Raw genomic sequence first — 23,804 nt, forward strand, 5'->3', positions numbered from 1 at the left:
CGTGAGTTAAAAAGGAGAATTATGCAGTATAAACATTAGACTATATACAACATTGCCATATCTATATCATTGTCATGTTGATAGCACATGCAAATCTTCACATAAAAACATTTGGCTTTCGGACATTTCAAACTGCTGTCACTGCACTATAATATAACTTTCTTATTTTTCTGTAATAAAATTTCATGACGTTGCGTATTTACACATTCTATTCAAACATCTATTCATAGTCTTTGTGAATAAACACATTACTCTCATTTTCTTGTCATTCTTTCTTAGAAACAAGTAGCTCACTTTACTCCCAGTCTCTCACATAAATGTCCCAGTCACAAGGTGCTCACTGGGGCTCTCCCACAGGCTTCACCACAGGCCAGGGCATGTCAGGGAGGGGCGTCTGTGGTTCCGGCGGGGCTTGGGGGGGCTGCACATGTTGGTTAGCCCAATTAAGATCAACGCCATTTTTCTTCAGTGCAGCCAAGTGCTTAATGTCCAGCGTGGTGAACGTAGTAAACTGGACCTGGTTCCTCTTACTGGTGGGAGAGTGGAGCGGCTCGGTGCGGTGCGGCCTGGCTAACAATGTGGCTGAGCGGTTCACCATGGGGTCGAGGGGTTTCCCTGGAAGCAGCTGCTGCTGGGAGCTTGTCCGACACCTCCCCAGCGTGGCCGTTCTCTCTGGGAAGCCAGGCGCGGCCCCAGTCGGAATGGCGTTTTCCATGTTGTGGTGATGGTGATGACCCATTGAGTCAACCGAATGCCGGGACTCTAGGATGCGCTCTCTCTTTAAAGTACCCGGGGGCGCTGGAGTACCTGGAGGTGGTGGGTTGCGGTGATTGCCGCTTCCCAGCCAGACCCAATCGTGCTTGTGATCTTTGGGGCCACCCGGGGGATGGGGCGGAGCCTGTATGGGAGTTTTCTGATTACGGAAGCACAGAGTGTATGACGCGCAGTTGATCAGGAATGCTAAAATGGCCACACATGATAATCCAACCAGAGAGTACATGGCTATTTCTATGTCGGACATGGAGCGGAATGTCTTTATCAGATCACTTTCTATAAAAGTAGGAGTTTTTGATCTGGGTGGCTCTTTCTTCGGGGTTAGCTCGGCTTTTGGGGCGTCCTTGTTAGCAGGGAAATCAGACTTCTCAACCATATTCCCAAAGCTTTTGCCTTCTGTTTTCACTGCCACTGCTGTTGTGGTGGGCTTAGCAATACTCTGTGGTGTATTGAGCATGGGACTAACTGTTGTGACTGTGGTGGCTGCAGCATATGTAGTGGCTCTGGACTCCCGGGTGGTGTTACTGATCCATATGGCATGTGGCAGCACAGATCTGGTTGACAGCATGGTGGAAGTGGCTGTTTCTGCAGCAGTATACGGATCAGTTACTGTTCTTTGAAACAAGCTCTTATCGCCATCTGTTACAGAACGCTGGGATGTTTTAATCTCGCCGACCACTTCTGATTGGGAACCTTTAACTCCGTCAGTGTCGATCCCTCCCTCGTCCTTGTCTCCATATATGCTATTACTCTGAATGTTAATCCGGAGCAGACCAGTGCCCACCACCAGTTTGCTCTTCCTCTTGGACTTCTGACAGTCCTCACAGATCCTCAGTTCAACCCGCACCAGCGCGCCCTGGCCCTCCCCTTCACCTTGAGCCAGCACAAATGTGTGCTGCGGAGTGCGGCGTACTGTGGCCACTCTCTCATCTGGTGTCGTGACGCTCAGGGAGTATATAGTGCGGTCAAACAGGTCCAAAGGAACAACCGCCCCGTCGCTGAAATGGACCCAGCAGGTGACCACTGCTTCCTGGAACAGAAAATACAAAGAAAATAGAAACAATACGAAATGTGTCTGAAGAAAAATGAAGCAATAAAGAAGTCCAGTATCGGGCTCAACAACACCACAGATCCCCTTCTCACGTTTGCATTCTTTTGGAAAAGTAAAACTTGATACATTTGCTAAAAGATAATGTTTTGAGCTTAGTTTTAAATTAATTGAATTAAAAAAAAAATCTGTAATAGAAGGAAAAAAAACATGTTTTAAAAGCAGGTCAATGCAAAGCAAAATCATTAGCTTACTTCCCTTTTTTCAGTGATAACCCAATAACTCTTAATAAAACTAAATGAATGCTAATATCGTTATGATTACACTCTGTGGGATGCAGCGCAGATCATAATTCTGTGAAATCACAGCCGGGAAAGTCATTTAGGCAAAGTGGATAAAGAGAGTTTAATACAGCAAATTAACAGAAAGACATGCGTCGTGCCAGGAGCTGAATTAGCCAGTCCAATTACATTAATAGACTATGACCTATTTCCTGATTCCAATGTAAGCTACTGGGCTACTCTCATAAGCTATATTTGCCCAGTCGCCCCGAGCAGTACATCACAGTTTGCCATGGCAGACAGTTCATCAGTGATAGCATGACTTTAATAGTTTCATATTGACAGCGACAGAGCAGCACAGCGAGAACACAGTAGTAAGTGAGCTGTCCTACCGGACTGGACTAATTGCTGGTCTGCACTGTTGCAGAAGAGTTGGTGCACAAATGGGCAGACTGTCATGGCTAAGTGTGCGAGGGAGCTTTTAAAATGATCATGCCTGTGCCCTGCATGCTTCTGCCTCTCTCTCAAACAGCAGAGAGCCGCAGTCGGAGTCACAAATACAATGGAAACTCAACATATTGCACCCCTGAGGTCACTGTTGCATGCATTTGCTCTGCTGTGACAAGTCTTGTACATTTACATTCACGTCTTGGTGCAAGAGTTGGGTTTAAACATCGTAATGCTTGGCCAGAAATGTTCAACTTTTCTATATCCATGGAAACAAGCAGGTTAGACCATGTTATATGGCGATGTTATAGGCTTGATCTGTGGAGAAGCAAGCATGAACATGTGCATTTCAACATGGTAACTGAATAAATATAAGATAGATACGTTTAATGCAATAGAAATGTAAAACTTTTCAATGGAGACAAGCCGGCAAATAGCAGAGCGGTTCCCAGGTGCACCTTAGACATGAATTCTGTGGCAGCTATAGCCACATGTTGCAGGGAGGACATTCAGCTAATTATCGGAGCAAGAAATCGAACTCACGATGCTGAGGCCAGCCGCACCAAGCCTGGCATATGAAAAATGTACTTTCAACTTGAAAATGGTGTAGCTGGAGATTTGGCCTGGAATTGAACCACCAGTCACTAATTAATTATAGACAGCTTTTTAATATTTGCAATGCAACATTAAGCAATAATAGTAAACATGACGTTTTGAATACCATTAGTTTATTTCCACAAACTGAGAGCTTTTAATAGTTGTGTATGTATTTTATGAATTCAAATGTGTATCTGTGATTATTTGGTCCAGCTCCCAAACGCTGGCATTAGGATATTTCATAGTTATAGCAGACTAATGTTGTTGTCGCTGCCAAAAAATACTTAACCCGTTTTCTACTCAAGCAACTGCTTAAGTAGGGAGTATATTAGGAGCTTTATTTTTATTTGGCAATAGTTATTTGCATGCATGTGTGATTCAAACACAGAGACACTTTTTGCCAGAGGCTTACTTGGAACAGACAAAAGATTATAATAGATTACCCAAATCAACTAAAAGCTAATTGTGAATGTAAAAAGAAAATTGTGAATGTTCAGTGCAACTAATCAGACTGTGGAGTGAGGATAAGAGTACAATACAATAGACACCTCATTTATCATTTATAGTTTATATTAAGGCATCACTTATAGTACTTTGAATATTTCTACCATTTTAATATGCTGGAATGACACATTATGGGCTCTCATGGTGTGAAAATTACATTACAACCCAAAGCTTTTTCTCTGATACAATTCAGCTGTTCATTATAAAGTGTGGGACTGCAACACCAAACAAAACAGGTCTGAGTGACACACAGTTAACATACAATTAGTACACTATGATAATAACAATAATGTATATTTTATAACATTTCTATACCAATGTTTATTACATAAAGCATTATTGTTTTTTCACTTTTAAATAGCAAAGTACTGGTAAGTAAAGTTTAATTTCTAATAGTTATTTGTATTGATTTTTTTATTGCATGTTTCTATTCACCAACAGTTCTTGAACAGTACTTTGCAACATTGTGGGACAAATAAAGATTCTCACTGTCCATCGAAGTTATTTCCCAGTCAGAAAAGGAATTTACAGTTCCAAATGAAAACTATTTCAGGACCTACAACTCCCAAAATATATCATGAACTCTAAAGGCATCAACTGAACACTACTAGAATTAACACAAGGGTCACACTTAAGCATTTTACTTTAGTGGATTTAACCTGCTTTTGTTCACACACTCACCTGTTTGAGCTGTGTGATGACCTCCCGGGTATTTGCTGTGGCGACTATTGCCCTGTTGCCTTCTGGGCTGAGCTGCAGAGACAGAGAGAGCCCCGAGACCAGCTGCACCCCCAGCTCTGTCACACTGACTTTATCATCCACCACCCGGATGCTCCTCTCTGCCAGCATGGCGGATGTCACCGGAGACACCACCTGCAACAAGCACAACAAGTCAATACAAAACTGGGATACAATATGGGCATTTAGCAACATTGTGTGAGATTTCGGACGGACCATTACAGTGGTGGTGCCCAGGGCCCGTCCTTGCAGGATGACACCATCAGACACTTTAGCGACTTCTGAATCTGCTACTTTCACAGAGCTGCGCACAAGACTGGTCACATCCAACTGGAAGAGATTTAGGCATAACACAGTTACACAGTTGGCTTAGCTGTCTAGTTCTAGATCTCAGCATCACTGGGTGAAATTGTGAATATAAATTGTTTGTGGACTTGGAATTTGTAGGTCTGAGGTAGGCCCCACATTTGGTTGTATATATGTAATGACAACTAGGCCACGTGCAGGGATATACTAATATATTCATAATAATAATTCAATTACAACTATTCTAATTATAAAACTGCAAAACACTCATTTTTTGGCCAATTACTAATTTCTCCTGAAAGTTTGACAAAGTAGTTAAGGCCAGTCCAGCCTAGTTTAATTTGAGTTAAAAAGTTAAAGTAGGGATGGGCCAATATGGATTTTTTTGGACAAATTCAAGGTTTGTCTTGCCGTTGTGTCCAGTAATAAATAACCTCAATGTTAAGATTTGAAACCAATAGCAAGGCAGCAGATATATGTGAAGTTATGGTAAAGTTCACAAACTAACTTTTATCCTTTGTAAAAATGAATAATAAATAACAAAATGTATTTATCTGGATTATAAAATATTTTTGGCAAAATTGTAAAAAAATCCAGCCATACTTTCAGCCTGATTGCTCCTCTATTTCAATTTTGTTCTATTTTTATCTCATTAGTCAGTTCAAAAAGACACAATGGAAGCACTGAGGACAAGCTGGAAATGACACAGTATCACACAGAGACTGGGTCAACTTAAACATTGCTAATATATATCAGACCAATACCAATATCTTGAAAAGAAATCCTCCAATAACACTGATACTGGAACCAATATTCATACAACCCATCCCTAGTCAATATAAAATTGAACAGAATTGAATTAAAACCCCCCCAAAAAAACAAAAAACAAGAGTAATAACAGTTCATTCAAACCCAATCAAACTAGGTTCTGTACAGTAATATTAGCACTTTTATCATTCAGAAAGTCATATACTGAGGCACGGGGTTCCATTAGATGATTTCACTGTTTGGTCAAACACGCAGAAAAATCTTAAAATCGCAATATTTCTTCTCACCAACCACACCACTGAAATGTAATATTATGTCATCTCTACTTATTACATGCTTTTTACCTGCCAGTCTGATCCCATGAAGTACTCCACGGGCTCCTCTTGAGTCGGAGGTGCTGGTAGAGCCTCTGTGTCCGACTGGGCTGTAAATGGAGTGAGCACCCGTATGGAAGAGTGCTGGTACTGCAGCATGCATCCTCTGCCCTTCCTCATCTCCTCTTCCTCCTCGCTGTCCCAGTTTAACCTGAGAGAAATAAAAAAAAAACATTCAAGTAAAAACGTCTTAACACCGTAAAAACGCTGTGGTTATTTGAAAATGACAATACATGTAGAAAAGAGACAGAAGTTCCTTTTATCTGCAATGTTGTATTTTAGTAAGGGAGTTAATGATGACTTTTCCTCCCGCCTACACTACCCATCATTTGCTGTAGTTAAACATTATGCACATGTAGATAATTTACATACATAACAAAGGTACGTGGTATTTTCCTTTAAGCACTTAATCAGTGAGTCAACATTGTGTGCAGTACCGGTAATTAAAAAAATGCTACTTTATTTGACCTCTTCTTTGACAAATGATCAGTGTATTTCCATAAGCATTTAATAAAACCTACAGACTTGTTTGTTGAGCGAGGGTGAAGGGTCAAAGAAGTAATGAGCAAACCTGATGTTTCATAGTGCTGCTCATTATTATTTATTTATCACATATACTGTGCCATGCATCGCACAACAAGGTGAGACTGCAGGCCTCAAGACAGGTTCAGATAAACATCATCACATTTACAGATATTATTAGTTATATTGTCAGTTTACAAACCTGATGGGGAATATACAGGTTGAAGGATGTTACATTGTTCATTTGAAAAACATTAATTGCAATTCAACAATCTGGCCTTGATGTTGATGTTGATATTACCAAATGGTTTAATTTGATCTCTATACAAATGAAAAGTTGTTGTTGTGAATTTTACACAACAAACATTTTAACATTTGCATTTTACATACGTTTTTAAGTTGTCCTAAACTCTTGTCTCATTAAACGAACGGATCCTAAATGTATAAACTGTAGGATTACTTCTAAAAAGAGTACTTCTGAAAATCATTCTTAAACTATTCATTCACCTACCCCATGCAATGTTTTTTTCCTTCATTTTGTCGTAATCAACATCTGCTAAAATGAGTATGAAGTTAAGTTGCGAATTTTGGTGTGATTTAGAAAAAACTTTTCGTTTTAACAACCGTAATTTTGAAAGAAATACATAATTATGAAGAATAAGAAAACGGTATCAAAGAACAAAACAGAATGAGCTCGTTGAGACAGATATTTTGCTGTTGTAACCCTTAAAGCACAACACAGATAGTGGGTGTGTTGTTACCTATTCATATCTATTCCTAGTTTTCAAAGAGCTTAATACCATGGTTACATGGCTCATGTTTTCCACACCCATCAGCCTCCGTCTGAGTTGCTCGGCTACAGATGAATGTGAGGACATTATAGTTATCACACTTCCATTTAGAGCAGTTGTTTCTCTCACTTACAATAATAGTAACCATGAATCCTTTTCATTAATTTCTCTATTGGTAAAACTGTAACTGTAACTGGAAGTCATAACCCAGTTGTGCCTTGATCACACTATCGGGTGTTATGGGAAATGAAAAAGCCCAGTGACATTTTTTACCCCAGAGAAAACCAGCAGCTGTGGTTGTTAATATTGAGTGAAAAGTAATGGCTTGACTGTACGTATTGAGTGAGACCACGCTAACCTTTACCTCAGGCTATCAGGACTGTCCCTGCTGTAGCCTTTTGGTAAACAGAAGTGATAACTTCTATATAGCACAATGCAAAACTTGTGCAGGTGTGAAAAATAATCTTGTGTTTACTTTTGGTTCAAACTGTGGCCTTTTAGACTTGGACATACTTAGATCAACTGCATTGATTCAGAACAAATGGCAAATAAACTGATAAAACTAAATTGTTAATTTAGTTTGTATGTTTTCTTGTAAACGTTGCTTTTTTTCTCCCAAATTCAAACACTGAGCTGAATTGTGCTTAATGCGAACATCGACGATTCAAAACTTTGCACACTAAAGCAAATGATTCACACAAGTCCAAGTGAAGTTTATGTGTAATAGCGCCTCAACAAAAGACATGGCTGGCTGGGCCTTACCTCCTGCTGCCCGTGGTGATGGGAACTCTCCAGCCCTTGATCTGACTCAGCTCCGAATCTGCAATCTGGAGGGTCATGGGCAGACGCGGCATCCACACTCTCAACTCCAGCTGTGCACTCAGGAAACCATAAGTGAAGTTGACCATCACTGAGCTCCGCCCCATTGTCTCCTTACCGTCCACATAGACATAGTCACAGCGCTCCGAAACCTAAGACAAAGAAACAGCAGGAGGCAGATTGGTCTAAGCACTTCAAACTGTGTTAGTTTTTTTTGGAAGCGTTTGTTGACAAAGAGCACAGAAGTAAAAGAGCAAAGCAACTGACGCTTCAATTGAAACGAGCCAGCCAGTGTATTACAGCATTCAGCCTAGCCGGAGAATACTTTATTTAGACTACACAAAAGTGTGTATTATATGCAGGCCTGTCATCATATTTATGATATTGACTTATTGTATACATTTCTGATGTAGTAAGATTTGAGCTGTAGTAGTAGTACATTTGGTGACTAATTAACAATACTAACTACAAAGTGTTTCATTGTGATATTTATTGCAGCTCATACTTTTTAACACAATTGTACATTTAGAACAGGCTTTACTGTGAATAGGGTTTTTGTGTCAATGGCATAAAGCAGACCTGGGCATTAGTGGCCCCAGGGGTAAAATGTGGCCCTTGGCATGTTTTAATCCGGCCCCTAGAAATATTTTAGTTTCCATTTAACTGTCTGTAAAATCTGTCTGCACTTGTTTCCTTAATAAATATGACAAGGAATGAATTAAATAATAGATTCAATAGCCTATATTTGACAGAAAAGTGCTATTTTATTTGATATTTTATTATTTTTAATGTATTTTTTCAATGATCATGGGCCGGCCCTCCGCTACTTGCCTGGATTTGAATATGGCCCTTGGAGGAAAATAATTGCCCACCCCTGGCATAAAGCAGTTTTTCAGCAGAGGCGACATGCTCGTGCGTAAACCAAGTTGTAAGTTGTTTTGGTTCGGAGCAGATCTGCGCCTGTCACCCAAAGATGACAGCCCTTGCTACCTGTTCGAGGTGACTGCTGTGAGTGAGGCGGGTTCAGTGTCTTTCTTGCTCAAGGACACAACAACAGTGTGCATCTGGCGCTATACCAACTGAGCTAATGCTGTGAGTGGGACTGCGCCGGGCCCCCATGAGCGGGCGCCCCATGAGCCGGCCGCCCATGAGCCGGGCCCCCATGAACAGGGCCCCCATGAGCCAGGCCCGGGCCCCCATGAGCCGGGCCACCATGAGCCGGGCCCCATGCGTGTCCCTGCTGAGCTGTAGGAGGGACCATTCCAGCCTCTGCCATGGAGAGCAATGAGGTGAGGCACAGCAGTTGTGTTTTATTTCAGATTGGAGGCCTATCTCCTCTGCTGCCTCACTTATCTTAACAAACCAGTGGCTCTACAGAGGTAATTGGAGAGCACTAGACTGGAGAATAGAGTGCTCTGAGGAGAGAAGGAGGGGGAGGAGGGCAAACTGCTGAGGAGAAGTGAGAAAAATCAGAAGGCGCCATGACTTCCATGAACCTCTGTTGAGCGGCTGATTCTGAAGAAGCTCTCCACTTGGCCACAGCTCTTATCCCCGACACCCTCCAGTGACATCCTCAGAGTGGGCAAACCATGTGGATGAGCACAGGTTGAGAACAAACACGACAAACTTGGTAAAAAGACGTCGTGTTTTGGTATTTCTTATAGGGACTTGAGATAGAGTCATGTGTGTCTGGACAATTGGTGACATTTCAATTTATTCTGTTTCAAACCCTTAAGATTTTTAGGATTTTTGATAACCACCTAAGAAGAGATGGTCTTAAAAAATCTACTGAACGCTCTCATTGAGGAAGGCCAAATTATATGAAGGCGAGACACTACAGGCAGGCAAAACCCCCCTTTTTCAATGTTTAAATTGGGTTAGGGTTTGCATCAGGGGAAGGAAGAGGCTCAATTTGCTCACAGCAAACAACATTGCCCAATCTGTACCTAAATATGTTTGATTTTATTTAATCCACTTGCTTCCATAGATTTATATGGGACATTGTACATTACCTACCTGACTCTACAATCATGTACTTAACACATTTTTGATGGATTGTGCAGAAGAATTGGCTGATATCTGTGAGCCTGATTTAAAGTTTTAACATTTGCAGTCAAATCTAGTTCAATCAATTACTAATTCCGGTATATACAAAAGCCAATCTGTACATTTTGGATCTAAAAGGTCAACAAAATGAAGCAAGACAATCTAACCTGGTTCTATAAATTTTTCAGATTTATTTGCCTCATAAATATGCATATTTACTCATAAAATGCCTTATTTTTTATATAAAAATTGTACATGATGATGATGTAATAAATGTTTAAATGTCAAAAACGAAAAAACATGAAATATGCAACAATCAGAGCACAATTCAACAGTTCTAGTGAACCCAAATGATCTTTCTTTGGTCCAGTGCAGACATCCACATTTCCATTTAACAATCCATCAAATGGCTTTTCAAGCATGTGACAATCCCTAAAATTTCCATTAATCCAGATCTGTTCTTTAATGAAGCAACTAAATGTCTGAAGCTCTTTTTTTTTTCTTTGGCAATTGTAAAATGCACGAGCAAAGTATGCAGAGAGTGCCATGGCGCTGAGAGGGGTCACTGACTACAACAAGCGTACGGGGCAGATCCGACAAAAATAACTGCATTAAACTGGCAGTGAATGGAAAATCATTTTTAAAACCCTGCAGCCTCTATAAAAGAGAATGGCATGGATAAATGGTATGTTTTATTCTTCTGTGTACTCTGTGACCCATTATGTCTCCCGCCCCACTAACATGGATCCATTACCCAGAGGTCTATGCAGCGGGCTTGTTGACATAGTGGTGGGATCAGCCAGTGACGCCATATGGACTGCGACAACTGTACACTGAGACCCACAAGTGCTTAGGGAGAAGGCGGAACTTGTGTGAATCTATCCTTGTGGACTTGTAATCTGTTATATAAGCAATGCAGCTTAGCAACCTACATGACTGCACACGGTGTTGTTTGTGAGGATGAGGCCATTTTGTCAAAGTTATCAATGGCTGAAAAGGGTTTAGTGTCACTTTTTATACGGTAGAGTGTAGCTTTTAGACAATGCAAACCTATAATGACCACCTCCCCTTTACAGTATCAAACTCATGGCATTGGTGATGCGCTGACATTCATTTATTTGAAAAATGCCATTACACATTCCGGCTGAGTGGCACTGACTGGCAGAATTATGGGCAGCAGCCAAATGTTTCTCCATGGAGCTTGTGTTTTGCTCAGATTAACTTTATACGGCAAAATTAAACGTAGAAGTAGTGTTATTAGCAATATTAGTGAAATTGAATCTCTCGATAAGCATCCCGACAATGTAATGTGGTAAAACGTTTTTAATTAGCTGAGGTATAATTATCAGACAAGTGTGAAATGTCTGTAAATTGAATCACAAAAGTGCAGAATTTTTAACTTATTTGACTTTTCTTTTTATCTATTTTTTCTCTTTAATCAGCTTATTGTATCATTTTTACTATAAACATACTCTATATTCAAATAGTTGCTTACTTAATTTTCTTTCTTTTTTGACGTCAAGCTAAATATTAAGCAGAGATGCAGATCTTTATATTGTTATTTGACTGTAGCAGCTTCTTCACATTTTAGATGTGCTCTGAGCTCTTAGGTTCACCTACATAACCTCTATTAAACTTGTAGTATTTCTAATAAAATACAGGAAAAAATACAAATAACTGCGGCAAAAATGTATATAATTTGCTCTTTTGAACTAGTGTCCCTACATTCTGGCTTTTACATTTTTGTATGTACGTGATTTATGATGCATTAAAACAATAGGAACAAATGGTATAGATGTATAGAATAGCACACAGACTTGAGAAATGGTAGGTGCAATCTATTGTGTCGAGGGAAAGGTCATTTTAAACAACCTTTGCAGACCAATGTATAAATCCCTTTATAATTTCACATTTGAAGCTTTCTTACAGCTCATCGTTCTTTATCTAGAACCGCACAGGGCCACAAGAATTCATAGTGGGGCAGTTTCCACCAGCACACTTACATTCATGGATCCCACTGCTATAATTACACCTGTCTAATGCCAAAACAGTGCGCCACGAGAACACCATTAGGATTGTACTGCAGACTGGGAAAGAGTTTTTGTTTACAATGGGCTTTTCCCCTGACACTATAGAAGCCAGCATTCTGACTCAGACAGTGGGCAAAGCAACTTTTATGTAAGTCTCACATACAATCCAAGATATTCCCAAGAATTTAACTTCTTTTAGCAAGCTCAATGTAAGGCTAAATAATCAATATAGCTATATATTTCTTTCAAGTTATAAATATCCACACATTCAGTAGATTGCATTGATATTTCAGAATGTAAAGGCATTTACGCATACGGAGTAAATAAAGATAGTCGTAGAAAAAAGTATAAATCAATTCAATATGATAAGTTTATGCTGAAGGAGGAGATTTTTGTTGGTAACATTTTACAGAGACCTTATCTTTGCCATAAAACTGAGGTAATTTTGTTTTACATTTTGACACTTTAGCGGCCCTCGAGTTCAATCTGATTCATATTTCTGCAAATGTAATGTTGGTTGCTTCCTATTTACCTTGAGCACATCCTCCCGTGTTGATGTGCAGCTGGTAAAGTTGGTCACGTCTGTGACAGAGCCGTCAGCCTCCACAGCCAGAGTCTTCACGGGGACTGACACGTTTTTACCTGTCAGAACTGCAGTGTTTAAGATGTCAACGTTCTGCACAGGGAAAAAAACAAAGCACACCTAAGTCAGTATGCCTGCAGCTTTATTTACTGTCATCTGCACAACTGCACAAGCGCTGGGAGAGAGAGGGTTTACACTTTTAATTTCACTTTTTAAAGTAGTCAAAAGTTGGGTTCTGGAGTCGCATGCTGCATGTCTTAATTACAGCCTGCTCTTTGAGGTTAGAAGTACCACATGAAAAATAAGTGGTAACTTTTCAAAGGACCTTGACATGGAATAGAAGACAAAAACAGGCTCTTGGCTTTTTGTCTGCATCACTATTGCATAAGGCTCTAAATGTAACCTTGGCACATCTTTGACTGGAATAGAAATGAGAATCATGTAAAAAGGATATTAAAATATGCATTTGATGACTACATTGATAACATCATAATTATGCCTTCATACAGGGCAGATATAATACGAACTTCTTGGACTTTCTGAGAGCAGGAAGAACAGGATGAATTTTGATCCTTGGAACCACTGACTTTTAAAAGCACCACGCATTTAACTGTTCTCATTCCATATCCACTGCATTGGTGAAATGTTGGTCATCTGTACACTATATGAAACATCAGTAAAGGGTTATAAGAAGACCGAATAAAAAATTTATGGAAGTGGTAACTGACTTGTCTTAATATCCTCTTTTAACAGTCATTAAGTAAAGAGCAATGTTGATGATGCATTTATAGAACAAGCAAGACTGGTCTAATCATGCAACACAATGAATTCATGTTTAGGGTAATACATTCAACACAATCCACAGATGGGAGCGTTGTGTTGGTAAGACACACATGGATAATCAAATAAAACTATTTATTCAAATGCGCCTGGTACAAAAATAGCATGCCTGATGATGCTGTGCAGGTGTGTGCGACTCACATGCACAGACACACACCTGCGGCTCCATCCCATTACAGATATGGGTCAGCACTTTGACTTAGTGCCCAGACGTGATTACATTTGTAATCTTCCACCCCATTTTGCACCTTGTACTTTACATGTATGTCAGTACTTAGCTGCTGAGAGCCCGCTCTTATCCTGCAACTTGTCAACAAGCCGGATGTAGCGTTATTTAACTCATTCTCTAGTGTTGGTTTACAGCTCCTCCCACTTTCTAAGATCTCTGATAACATCTTTAATCTAACATGGTAATACCGGGGAGTTTGTAAGAAGCTAGTGGTGATCGCTGCTTCTCTTGCCTGTTGCTCCGTGCAGATGTTTCCTGGCTGCCTCACATTTTGAACTCTCGGGCTGACAGCTGCTGACCGCAATTCCAAAAGGACATGCTCTAGTTCTGCCTGCGACACTGACCCAAACATAAGCCACTGGATCAGACCAAGCACAATCAGAAAGCAATATCTGCTCTTGGCTGCTCCGGCAGTGCCCTCCAGTCAGAAATCCTAATGTTTAATGGTTTGATCTAATCCGACTTTACTGATCAAGTTTAGCTCAAGTTGTTTTACACTACTTCGCCCGTTTACCAATTCAGTCTCATACCAAACATGTGGGAAATAATGTATTTTCCCTCTGTGTATTAGTTTTTCCTTTCAAACTAGTGTAAAATGTGGAAAGAACCCAACCAACAGGAGATAATAAAAGCAGCTTCTTGCCAAAAGGCCCCAGCTGAATCAACATGTTGCTCCACTTTATCCCCATAATTTATCAAATGAATTGAAAACAGCAGAAACTTTGCATTACTGCAGTTTTTAGTGCAGCACATTTTTGGTGGGTACAGTGCAGGTGTGTGTTTCTGCCTGGAATAAGCAACAATTTGACTTGAGGAAGGGAAACAGGCCAGTGCTTTTAAATCAGAACCCAAACAGTGTAACCAAACACAGACAAGTGTAATGTCCCAGGAGTGTGATGTTTTCCCCGCAAGGTGCTTGGATTATGAGGACTAATAAAGCATAAAATAACTCACTAAATCTTATCCCAGATTCTAATTTAGTTTTGATCACCTCCACTGAGCATTGCAGGGGGTTTAAGATGGCAAGTTGCTACATCAAAAATGTCCATTCTCACGTCACACAGTTATACAAGGGACAGGGAGATGCAAAAACAAAATACCCAATATCCTTATACAACCTTTAGGTTATGGTACCAATTAACTTTGGAAAACACTCACTACCTGATGTGCTAATCTGAAGACCTGTTATTGTTAATTGCACTCCTTTATGTTTATTGAATTTGAGCGGCCATTAAACAAACTGTTTAATTCCTGCTGAAGCGGCTGTATGAGATGATAATGGAGTCACCTTGTTTATCTCAAGTGAGAATCATTAAGTGTGGTGCATAAACTTGTCGCTCACATCTGCGGCTGATGCCAATTTCATTAAGACGGAGTGAGATACGAGGAGCCCGTGGCCTTGACGATCTTTATTTACTGCCCATGGACACATCTTATGGTACGGCTCTGACATGTCATGTACTATATACACCTAACTTTATGGGGCCGTATAGAACACACATTTTCTTGCTGTTCTACATATTCTACGGGCCAAGATGGGGAAGTAACTATTATTCTGAGATAAATGTATTAGTTGTAATAGTAGATTCAACTTATCATTCTGCCTACAGTATTTGTGTTGTTTATGTGAAAATAGTAACGTGATAAAGCACAGATGAATGTTGTAAATACTATACATACTTTCTAGTACAGGAATGTTGACAGTTTGAATCTTGTGAACATGACAGACGCAGTTTGGAGCGCAGTAACCGGCCGCTCTGAGAGTGCTTTAAACAGGTGGTCTCTGTTGTTATTGCCTGAATGAATGTGATTGGTGCACTGAGGGATCATGGGAACTTAATGGTTGCCACTGATCTGTCCGTCTGTCCGAGGGAAAATATAAATAATAACCTTTTGGCAGTAAGTTTCTCCTGATCTGCTGCAAATTGTCTTAGTTTTAGGCTCATTTTATATAATTTAATGTGTGTTTTATTATTAAGGATGTATTTTTTTTCTACAGCAATACCATGGAAAAATTTAGATGATTACAGCTATAATATAGTGTATAATCTATATAGACTAGTTTCTCAGCCTGTAGTACTTGAGCTCCTTCAACGGTACAGTGCAAATTTTCTGAATTTAGAGCCAAATTAATCCATATTTTTGTCCTCTTTTGGCAGCTACTTCACCTAGAACTAGTACAACAATTGTCTATTTTAGACCTATTTTAGCCTTAGTTTGGACAAAGAATTGTCCTGCTTTAGACCTGGTTCATATCTGGTGGTACATGGTGTGAAAAGTTTTAGACTATAGCTATAGTTTATCCTTTGATTATCCGTGTAGCAAACCACCATTGCAAAAATAACTCTCTAATTCCTAATGATAAAAAAATCATTCTTTGTAATAGATTTCAAAAGCTATTATAAGACTTTTAGACGAAGATCAAATCAAAGAGTAAACTGTAAAAAAATATTACTACCATTGCTGTTCAACCGAGGAACTACTTTGTTAAAACATTCCATGTTCATACTGGCTTGACCTGAAAATGTGTTTTTGTGGTTTTCTTACCACGACTAGTGGAGCGAGACCCACGTAGTCTCTCTGCGCCGTGTACATCCGCATCAAGCCCACATCTTTGACATTTCCTGGAATCTCCAAACGCCACGAGATTGTCTGACTCTCAATGTGCTCCGCAATAACACTGGGCACAAAGTCCAACTGCAAGACCTCCAGAAGACCCCTGTGAGAATGTCAAAGAGAACAATATATTTGAATATATTACATTTATTCCTTCTGTGTTTATTAGTTATTGTTTCACATAAATTTGAAGGCTAGAGAAGACCAATAGAAAACATCTTCTCATCTTCTACTGCTTGGGGTCGCGGGTGACTGGAGCCTGTTCCAGTGACTATGGGCCTTACATCCTGGACACTAGGGGCCAGCTAGGTGCAAGGTTAATACAGAAAACATACACTTGAAATGAAGTATTGTCTTAATTTCCAATATATAAATTGAAAAAAACAAATAACACTTTTATAGCATTTATAAACTGGTCAATTCCCAGAAACATCTTGTCACAATAACCGGTGGTAACTGGTCTTTTCTAAACAGCTATTTTTGTTTCATGTTGGTCTAACAACATTGTCGCTCATGAAAATATTTATCACTTTGGTGTTATTATATATTTGATGTAATTTGTAACCTTATTGACATTCATCTTGTAACAGTCACACATCTTTTCACCTAATCATTTCCTTTGATTTGTGTTTGTGGACAAAGAAAACAAGAAAAAACGAGTTCTTTCATGCATTGATTATTAAAAAAGCAAAAACATGTAACAGCTGAAAAATAGATGAATATATATATATATATATAATAAACATTCTGTGAGACGGCTGGGTACCTGTCAAACTGTGAGTGAAAGAAACCCACTAGAGGACTCATTTCCAGCCGCAGATATGAGAGGAAGGTGAGAATGTAAAAGTAAGATTAAGTGAGCTGACAGAGACAAGGCCCAAGTATTCTGGTCAAAGGATTGTCAAAGAAATGCCATGTGATTTTATTTGATGCCGGGGGAGGAAAGGAGACTGATCTGCCGGTTGAACAGATCAAAGAGAAAAGAGAGCACAACAAGAATGGAACCGTGGCACTTTGAAGTAAAAAACTTTGCATAGAGTAAACAATAAACTGTTACCGGCTAAAATGATATTCTTAGAAAGAGGGCTACAGATAGAGCAAATTGTGGAAGCAAGGACAAACATACAACAATGCAGTATGAAAACCGACACATGCGTGGGATTTGCTAAAAGGAATTCAAGGATAAATAGCAGGAATGAAGTGTACCATGGTGAAAAGCTGTAATGCACCTTGATATGAGGCTCTAACTCACTGATGAAAGGGCTTAAAAGAAATGGCATGTTTTCTTTTATTTTTTTTATTGACTGAAAAGCAGTAGACTCATGACTTTGAAATAAAAACAAGACAGGTAATGACAAGCGAGAATCAACACTATAAGAAAAACACTGATTTGCGTTTCGCATTCCCCACAGACTTATAAACCAGACCAAACTGGACCAGTAGGAGAATTTGTAGTAGTATTATTTTGGTAGTATTTTGTGCAAGTTCAAATTAGTTTTACATATTCATTTCTATTTCATAATTTGCCAACATATTTTTTACAATATCACCATAGTGACCATTTGACAGCATTGGCATCTCCAAAAACTGCTAGTCTACTTAATGTAACACACTTTCAATGTATTTTAATTTTAAGTCTACTAGATCTCAAATTCATATTCTGATGGATGGGACTAATCAAATCAGGTTTTCACATTGGACATTTTAAACAGATAAATATGAAACAAACGCAAAATGACAACTAAGAATGCATGTCAGGACAAGTCGAGGTCTAAACTTGTGTTAGCAGGTTTTATACATAATATGACCTGATGGAGGCAAAGACATTTTATTATCTAAATAATTGCAGTCTTTGTGATTTGACAATTCAAATTGCAATACATTGAACAGCTCTTCTACAGGAGATGTCCACTAATAAGGCTTGTTTTTCCTGGAAATCCCTGTTTAGGGAGGTTTAAACCGTGAACATACCACTTCAAAGCACACTGCTTGAATCTTGCATATTCCTGCAGCGTTTCCCGCTGCGAGGCTCAGCACGTGGGACAAGACTTGGACTTGGACTATCTGTGCCTCCTAATCTGCCTTCCTGAACGTGCAAGCGCTTAAGCCTGGATAACGTAGTCGTGATTATGGATGATTATAAATAACTGGGTCGGACCACCGCTGGCTGCTGTGTCTGTCCGGATTCACAGAGGTTGTTGGGCAGAGGTGACTTTGTGACTGCAGTGACATATATAAAACAGCAATCTGACAGAGGTTTTGACCATTAGCAAAGCTTTCTAAATGTTAAATTAAAAACCTATAAGGTTTTGTATGTTGAATAAAATGGGATTGAAAAGGATGTGAATTTGAAATTCCATATTTGATCACATTATCATTGTTGCCAATTAAATATGTTTATTTTCCAAGTGCACTGTCAACATTTGTTGTGTCCTTGGGCAAGACACTTCTCCTAACTTGTGTATTTATGAAAAACTACATTTCCACCCTTAGAAGTCGTGCATTCAATTATTGTATTCAATTATGGAAACACAGAAATTGCTGGAAAAGCTTGTTTTAAGTGTGTGTTATCATTATGATTAAGAAAAAAATTGATTCAAAGAGAGAATCTCAAAGAAGATAATTGGCCGTGCCAGAGGGGACATTGATGATTTGTAAGGCTTTATTTAAAAGTCTGAAGAGCTCCAGGTCACAGTCCAATGTCATGCTTGCGGGGGGGGAAACACATTATTCAAAGTGTGTACCGTTATGTGTAAAGTTATTTTGCAGTAGCTGAGAGTTTTAGCAATGTAAAAATACAAATTCAGAGCAATCCTTTTAAGTTACCTCAGTTTATGTAACATGCAAAGCTACACTTGTGAACAATACTACTGATTGTTTTGATCACCCAATGTGCAAATATATCAAAACAGGAAAGATGACACTCCAGATTTTGTGCATCATATTATTTTCCCTAAACTTGGGGCTCCTTGGGGCCACTCCGGGCTGTAGTTTGGGTGAAAACCCCTGAGACAGCCCAACAAGCAAAGTTTCTTTCAGTCACCTTAACTTTACCACTACCAGTACATGAGATTAAGAGGCACCACTTACCCACCCGTAAATTGGCAGGTATTTATCACTTTGTTGGGACTAAAATTTGTACACTCAATTTGTGGCTCTTGCCTCCCAAAAATCCCTGTGACATAAATGATGCATTAATGTATGAACAACATGATTTAAAGTTATGGGTTAGAACAGGCTAAGGTCAGGACTTTGTCTATGAAAATCTAAAATGAGCTACGGTATCTAAAAGTACCTGCAAAAACTAAACTAAAACAATGTGTCCCTATGAAAGAATCAAACCTACCTGCTTGTAGATCTTTTAAAAGTGTAGGGTAACATACTAGTACAAGTACTGTGTAGGGTAACATACTAGTACAAGTACTGTAAGGTTATGAATGTCCACCCACTTGTGAAGGAGGCGGGGCATTCAGGGTTGATATTGATTAAAGAATTGTTCAAGAATTCAAACATGACACACTGCCTAAGTGTGGCTAAGTTTGAATCATATTTTAAGAGAAGAATGGGGCACCAGCCGGATAATTGGCAATTTTAACAACTCTATAATCAGATATCTAAATTAATTAATTAATTAGAAATTAATTTGCTCGTTGATCTAAAGGTTTGAGAATGTAACCGTGACATTGACCCCTTTTCTGGAAATGAAAGAACACTTTACCAAATGTGGGTTATGAAGATTTAATGACCAAATAATTATAATTATAACAGATAAATATGAATTAGGAACATGCAAATGAGTCGATAACAGATGGAAAACACTAGACATGATGGTTCTAGATCTATCTAGGTGTGTGCTAGAGTTAAGTCTAAGATGAAATTCAGCCTGTGAAGTGCATTCATACGAACGGAACCAGAAGCTGTGATCCTGAGACGGGCCTGCGTGGGGTCCAGGGCCTGCGTGGTGTCCAAGGGCCTGCGTGGTGTCCAAGGGCCTGCATGGGGTCCAAGGGCCTGCGTGGGGTCCAAGACCCTGCGTGGTGTCCAAGGGCCTGCGTGGGGTCCAAGGGCCTGCGTGGGGTCCAAGACCCTGCGTGGTGTCCAAGGGCCTGCATGGGGTCCAAGGGCCTGCGTGGGGTCCAAGACCCTGCGTGGTGTCCAAGGGCCTGCATGGGGTCCAAGGGCCTGCGTCGGGTCCAAGGGCCTGCGTAGGGTCCAAGGGCCTGCGTGGGGTCCAAGACCCTGCTCTGGAGCTCGGCTCCGACGTTGTCTGGTCAAAGAAGGACTGGATCGGTTCTGCGATCTGCGTTCTCCTTGGCTCTGAGGCGTTCTCCTTGGCTCTGAGGCGTTCTCCTTGGCTCTGAGGCGTTCTCCTTGGCTCTGAGGCGTTCTCCTTGGCTCTGAGGCGTTCCTGAATGAAAAGGCCGTCGTGCTGCTCCACTGATGTGGCTGGTGTAAAAGGCTGTGGACTTGGAAAAGTTGCAAACGGTCCTTGCTTGATTTTGCGTGATGCAGCATCAATCACGTTTTTAAAACGTTATAAAACAGTTAAAATGACATGTAAAACACAATAGCACAATATGTACATGTAAAGTCATCAGGTGGACACATTTTTGCAATCTGATGATTGTCTGTTAAAAAACACTAAAACCGCATAGTCTTTCAGCGTTTTAGCGTTTGTCTTGGAGAGATCGTTACTCTCTGTAATCCAAAAGGAGTCATTTGATGAAAAGTTATTTTCAAAGTTCAGTTATTTTCAAAGTTCAGAGCGTCTCTGTTGTCTCTATCACGTCCTCTTTTTTTTTGAGGGCCGTCAAACTCAACCGGACAGCTGATAACACCTAGCCCGCATTCCTGTCACCATGGCAACAGGGGTAGGACATCTGCATATCCTACAAAAGGCATGTTAAATGTTTTAAACCACGTTATGCCGGTGTTCCCTCATCATAAGTTTACTCAAAGTCATTTTGATTGACTCATGGATTTTTGAGCGAGCCTGTGTTGCCCTGCTTTTGGAAGCTTGAGTGCTCGGATAATTTCCGTTTTCACATTCAATTATTTAAAAAATCTTGACATACATACAGAGTTAAAACATATTAGGGAGCCATGTTTCAAAAATCAAGACACATAAATAAAAATCTGCCGCCTGTTACGATGACATTCCCCTCTGAGTGGGTGGACACTTTCAGCTCTGCCGTTTCTAAAAGGAAATTAATTTTCCCGCTTTTGAGCAAACTGTAAAATGATGATCTATCCACTTTATGGTTTAATACTGACCAGAACCAGACCAGATCAGGTCTTGTTTACCTGAAAACAATATAGCATCAAACAACACTTTATTTGAGGCTCCACTTTTGAAATAACTTGTGTGCTGTCAACCGGTCATAACTCTCTCTTATGATGGCGATAAAGATGACTGATCTCTCTGAGGCAATAGCGGGCAATAAAAATCCTCATGTGTACAGCAGGAGCGCCCGCTGCTGCACGCCGGCATTTGACTGTTTGCTCACGTTGACATCACTGACCTCTTTGCAGTCACAGCCACTTTCCTCTGGCAGAACACGGAGACGGTGTAGGGAGTGGCGCCCCGGCCCGGCTCCACCACGATGTCCCACAGCGCAGAGTCACTGGGGCGAGCCGCGCTGAACGACAGGCCGCTCTTCACTGTCGCCCTGCAATGGAGCGGCACACACAGGGTTACTGTAGTCAGCGGCAAGAGGAGCAGAGAGAGCACCGAAGGTGTGTTTTTGGAGGGTATGTGGGGTCATGCAAGTGTATTTTTGTAGAGATATAGAGCTCTGATAGACAGGCTGTACGTCTTATTGAGTTTGAGCAAATGGAACTGAAATATGGGCCTGTGGGTGCCGCCTATCTGCTTGTTAAATCATTATAAGACACATTGTGCTGTAGTCGACAAAAGGCATTCCCTGCAGATTAATTAGTCAATTTAAAGGGGGCAGTGGCATCTTTATAATCTGACCATGTATCTAATCTGAACTCACAAGACCACAACAGGACCACTGGAGTTAAAGCAATAACATATAACTATTTAAACAGAAAAGTACTAAGAATCAGTGCATTTATATGTAAAAGGGCAGATTTAACTCTTGATTCAATCCTAAATCTTTAGCGTACTCACTCCTTGTCCTTTCTACTTTGGTCTATATAAATCCTTGAAATGTAAAATGAATAATGAGTCGACTACTACACATTTTTTGTTGACTAAAACACCAATGACCAATTAATAAACTAAATGACTAAAGGCCGAGAGCCCTGGAAGTCTGTACAGTCTTAATGTGGCCATAGAACCTCAAGAATGCCCAATTTTGTTAGATCTTAGGAAGCTAGTGTTGGGCCTGGTTACAACTGGAATGGGTGTCCAAAATATGGACCGTCAGACCAATTTTTGTTGGCCTCCTCCTGTATTACCCCAAATGATCAGTATTGTTTACTGCAGTTACTCTGACTACCTCAATAACATCACATTAGCCATCATATTGCTACAATATATCATTGTCTCTGTGATTCTCTCGTCCTCCTCCCACATCAGCTTGTACATATGCGCTTCATACATTTCATGTTTGCTAATGCCTGATGCCTAACGAGACGCATCACTGAGAGGCAGCATGTGTCACAGGTTGCAGACAGAGAGAATTAGCAGGCCTATTAAATTCCCTCCAGCCCTAAGGAGAATCAGTTAATCAGTGGGTTCATTCAGGCACTCACAGAATCACACACACAAGATGAGAGAGGATGGGGAGCGTGCTTTTTATGAATAATGCAGATGAACTAGACGGCCTGTGAGGTCCCATGAACAGAAAAGCTTTGATTTTCAAACCAGTGAGCCTCTGTTGAGTTTTTACATGACACAAGAGCATTCCAAATTCAAAGTGTGTGGTTAAAGCAAAGTTTCAAGTCAGGTCAAATAAAACCAGCACTTCTATACCACTTTTTGGACTACAGCATCCATCATGTTTACTCAATCCATAATATATACCCAAGGGTATTAATCAATATAATACGATAAAGGTAGTGTAGTAGTGTAAGATATTGAAATGCCTTCTCCTTAAACTAAATGAAAGAGTACATTTCTCTCCCCATCTAGTATGTTGTAGCCGCAATGCAATATTAGTGATTGGAAACGTGGCTGGATACGTTTTGAGATGAGTTGGCTGGGATCACCCTGCTTCGATTTGCTGTCTGAAAAAAGCTGTTGTAAATTCATATTCATGCATGTCAATTCTACCCATGTGGCAGTTTTACCTATTTGCTTCATCCTTTCACAGTAAAAAAGAAAAAGAAAAATAGGTATGCCAACAAATATTTTCCAGATCTTTCCACAGCTTGGTCAGAACTTTCAATAAGAAAAACGTAGAGCACTTGACTTTATCTAGTCCAGGGGAAAAAACTGGTCGCTTCAGTCAAAAAGCCCTAATTTAAGATAATGAACTAATAGAACAACTAGACAATTTCATCAAATGCTGACCCACTTCT

The 23,804-nt window shown here is 40.1% G+C and overlaps 1 protein-coding gene across 1 annotated transcript in view; it reads right to left on the reverse strand.

The window, feature by feature from the left end:
* Positions 1 to 251: 251 nt before the first annotated feature.
* The window catches only part of LOC140368303 (transmembrane protein 132D-like), a 37,250-nt gene continuing 13,697 nt past the window's right edge, over positions 252 to 23,804 (reverse strand). Inside the window, exons 3-10 of the mRNA XM_072455280.1 lie at positions 21,836 to 21,982; positions 16,245 to 16,416; positions 12,578 to 12,721; positions 7,913 to 8,121; positions 5,808 to 5,988; positions 4,606 to 4,719; positions 4,333 to 4,524; positions 252 to 1,804 (exon numbers count right to left, since the gene is read on the reverse strand). Of these exons, the coding sequence (XP_072311381.1) occupies positions 338 to 1,804; positions 4,333 to 4,524; positions 4,606 to 4,719; positions 5,808 to 5,988; positions 7,913 to 8,121; positions 12,578 to 12,721; positions 16,245 to 16,416; positions 21,836 to 21,982 (2,626 nt within the window). The 3' untranslated portion in view covers positions 252 to 337. The remainder of the gene's footprint in view (positions 1,805 to 4,332; positions 4,525 to 4,605; positions 4,720 to 5,807; positions 5,989 to 7,912; positions 8,122 to 12,577; positions 12,722 to 16,244; positions 16,417 to 21,835; positions 21,983 to 23,804) is intronic.

This window comes from Eucyclogobius newberryi, unplaced genomic scaffold, assembly GCF_026437365.1.
Source record: "Eucyclogobius newberryi isolate DKJ021-1_F unplaced genomic scaffold, fEucNew1.0.hap1 SCAF_2, whole genome shotgun sequence".
NCBI lineage: Eukaryota > Metazoa > Chordata > Actinopteri > Gobiiformes > Gobiidae > Eucyclogobius > Eucyclogobius newberryi.